General features: G+C 45.4%; 1 protein-coding gene across 1 annotated transcript in view; it reads right to left on the bottom strand.

The window, feature by feature from the left end:
* Window positions 1-2,347, bottom strand: part of ap3b1a (adaptor related protein complex 3 subunit beta 1a) — a 50,261-nt gene that overhangs the window by 9,753 nt on the left and 38,161 nt on the right. Inside the window, exons 22-23 of the mRNA XM_035668341.1 lie at window positions 789-869; window positions 17-176 (exon numbers count right to left, since the gene is read on the bottom strand). Coding sequence (XP_035524234.1) covers window positions 17-176; window positions 789-869 — 241 coding nt within the window. The remainder of the gene's footprint in view (window positions 1-16; window positions 177-788; window positions 870-2,347) is intronic.

Below are 2,347 nucleotides of genomic sequence, written 5' to 3'. Positions count from 1 at the left end.
CTTCTGGTGGAATCACAAGCATTTGCCTCGTGTGGCTGTGATCGAAGCCGTGCCCGGTGCAACCAGCCAGTAACTCACCTTGCTCCTTGGTGAAGTCCTGTTCTGTCATGGTACTGGGCATTAACAGCTCTCCCACAGCAGGCTGGATGGACACATTGAACTGGTCCTCCTTGGTGCTGGGGGAGGAAAACAACAATAAAAGAAGAGTTTACAAGATATCCAACATAAAAAGTTAAGCAGGAATCTTGTAAATTAGGACTGAAAATAAACCTTGGTCCCTTCTGTAATTCAAATGACGATGACTTTGTGGTAATGTGTGTGTGTTTTGTGTATTAAATGTTTCTCTTCTGATTGCCTTGCAAACCACGCTCTGTGAATGGCATTTTGGGCCAGATTGATTCCCCCGTCCTGAACAGATTTTCTGATAAGGTTATTGATCGGCTGAGCAGCGGTGCCAATGGCGTTCAGCAGGTTGATTTGGGCCGGGGCTGATTACTGGAGGAATAATTGTTATCCCAGTGAACCCGGATCAATTGCGGCTGATGTCTCACCTGGGAGTGCCGGCACAGAGCGGGTAGGAAGAGGAGAATTAACAAAGTACAAATGAGAGGGAAAAGGCAAGAGAAGATGCAAATGAACTTAAGAAAAAGAGACACTTGAGGGAGATGTGATGACGAATCTGGAGACACAGAATGAGAGCAGGAGGAGAAAAAGAGATGTACAACTGAAGGTCCTAGAGGGAAAAAAATAAGGCTGACTTGATATGAGTGGGTGTCAGGTTGTCTTACCACAACTGGAAGTTGGCTGCTTGTGTCGAGTCGCTGAAGTCAATACCCATGGAAACCGTCACAGAGGCTCTGGCTCCAGCGCTCTTGAGAACGGGAAAGAGGGGAAGGCAACAAGACAGCAGGACCAAAGGAGACGTGAGTGCACAGGGCACAGTGTGCCAGCATGGGGAACCTCGCGCAAGCAAGCGGAGAGCAGGAGGAAGAGGAGGGGAGGGGGGGGCTGGCAGCAGCAGTGGACGACCGGCATCCCACACCACTTGTGTTTCTAAAAACTCACACAAGCAAGCCACCCGTGTGTGAGAATCTACTCCTTCATCTCATTCCAACCCCTTAGCTCACGGACACACCACACACAACAAAAAAAGACACATGAAGGACTAGCAGTCATTTCCAAAACAAACAGGCTTGTCAAAGAGAGCATCAGCATCGAGAGAGACGGGGTTGAGGAAAAAAAGAGCCGGGCAAAATGCGAGCTCGAGAGAAGAAGATAAATAGCCAAAAAATGCTGAAAAGAGTTCGGACAGCCTGCAACTCCGGCGCATGCGGAGAGGACGGACCGGGCAGGAGGAAGGCGCGAGGAGGCCAGGGCCCACGAGGCACGGGGTCGGAGAGGGGGGTGGAGGAGGGGGGAGGTTAAGGATGAGAAGAACACAGACAGACAGAAACATCCTCCACGCTTCCCCAGTTGGCCTGTGTTTCTCTCTCCGTGGAGCAGGGCTATTTTACTGTATAACTCTTTCCACAGATAGAGAAGAGACTCCAGAGGAAACCCTCTGAAAACAGAGCCATCATGGACTCACTTCCAATCCAGCCTTCACAGCTTGTCTAACGGGCATTTTCTGCTTTTACCTTTATGTTTTTCTCTTACAGGCTCCACAGTCTTCTGTGTTAACCATAGGATAAACTATTTAGAATACCATCGCAAACTGCTTATTTTAATCAATAGATTATAGCAATATCCATCCCGGTGTGAGGGGCAAAGGTTTTCTATTCCAACTACAAAGTAGCATATATTCTTCTTTTGGTATGTAATATCTGTTTTTGCAAATTGCAAGTAGCAACTCAGTGTTAATATGTGTAGTTAAGGAAATGTGTAATTTAACGTAAATACCCATCCACTTTGTGACACATGTTAACAACACAAAATCAACATGTCTTCTACATTACTGTAGTTCTTTTATAATGTTGTAAAACTGCTATTTTAAAAGCAATTATTCAGCATTTTGGGTAATATGCCTATTTACATTGTTGCCAAGAGTACGCTGAATATGAACCTTCAGCCAGCAGACAGTTCGCTTAGCTCAGCTTAGCTAAAAGACTAGAAACAAGTGGAGACAGCTAGATGTAATTTTTGATGCAACAGAAATTATAAAGAAAGGTGTAAAAACAACAAGTTGTTGTTTTGCGCAGGATTATCTGCTATTCTTGTCTTTGGAGAGACTCCAGGAAGTGACTGGTTCAGCTCATAACTTGTCATTGTTGAATTAAACTACAAAGACCTAACATGTTAATTAGCTTGAGAGGTGTTGTTTATATTACCTTTAGGTAGAGCCAGGCTA

Source organism: Morone saxatilis, unplaced genomic scaffold, assembly GCF_004916995.1.
Source record: "Morone saxatilis isolate NCDOM2014 unplaced genomic scaffold, NCSU_SB_2.0 Contig21, whole genome shotgun sequence".
Lineage (NCBI taxonomy): Eukaryota > Metazoa > Chordata > Actinopteri > Moronidae > Morone > Morone saxatilis.
Note: the sequence above shows the minus strand (reverse complement) of the source record. Positions and strands in the feature narration are given on the sequence as shown.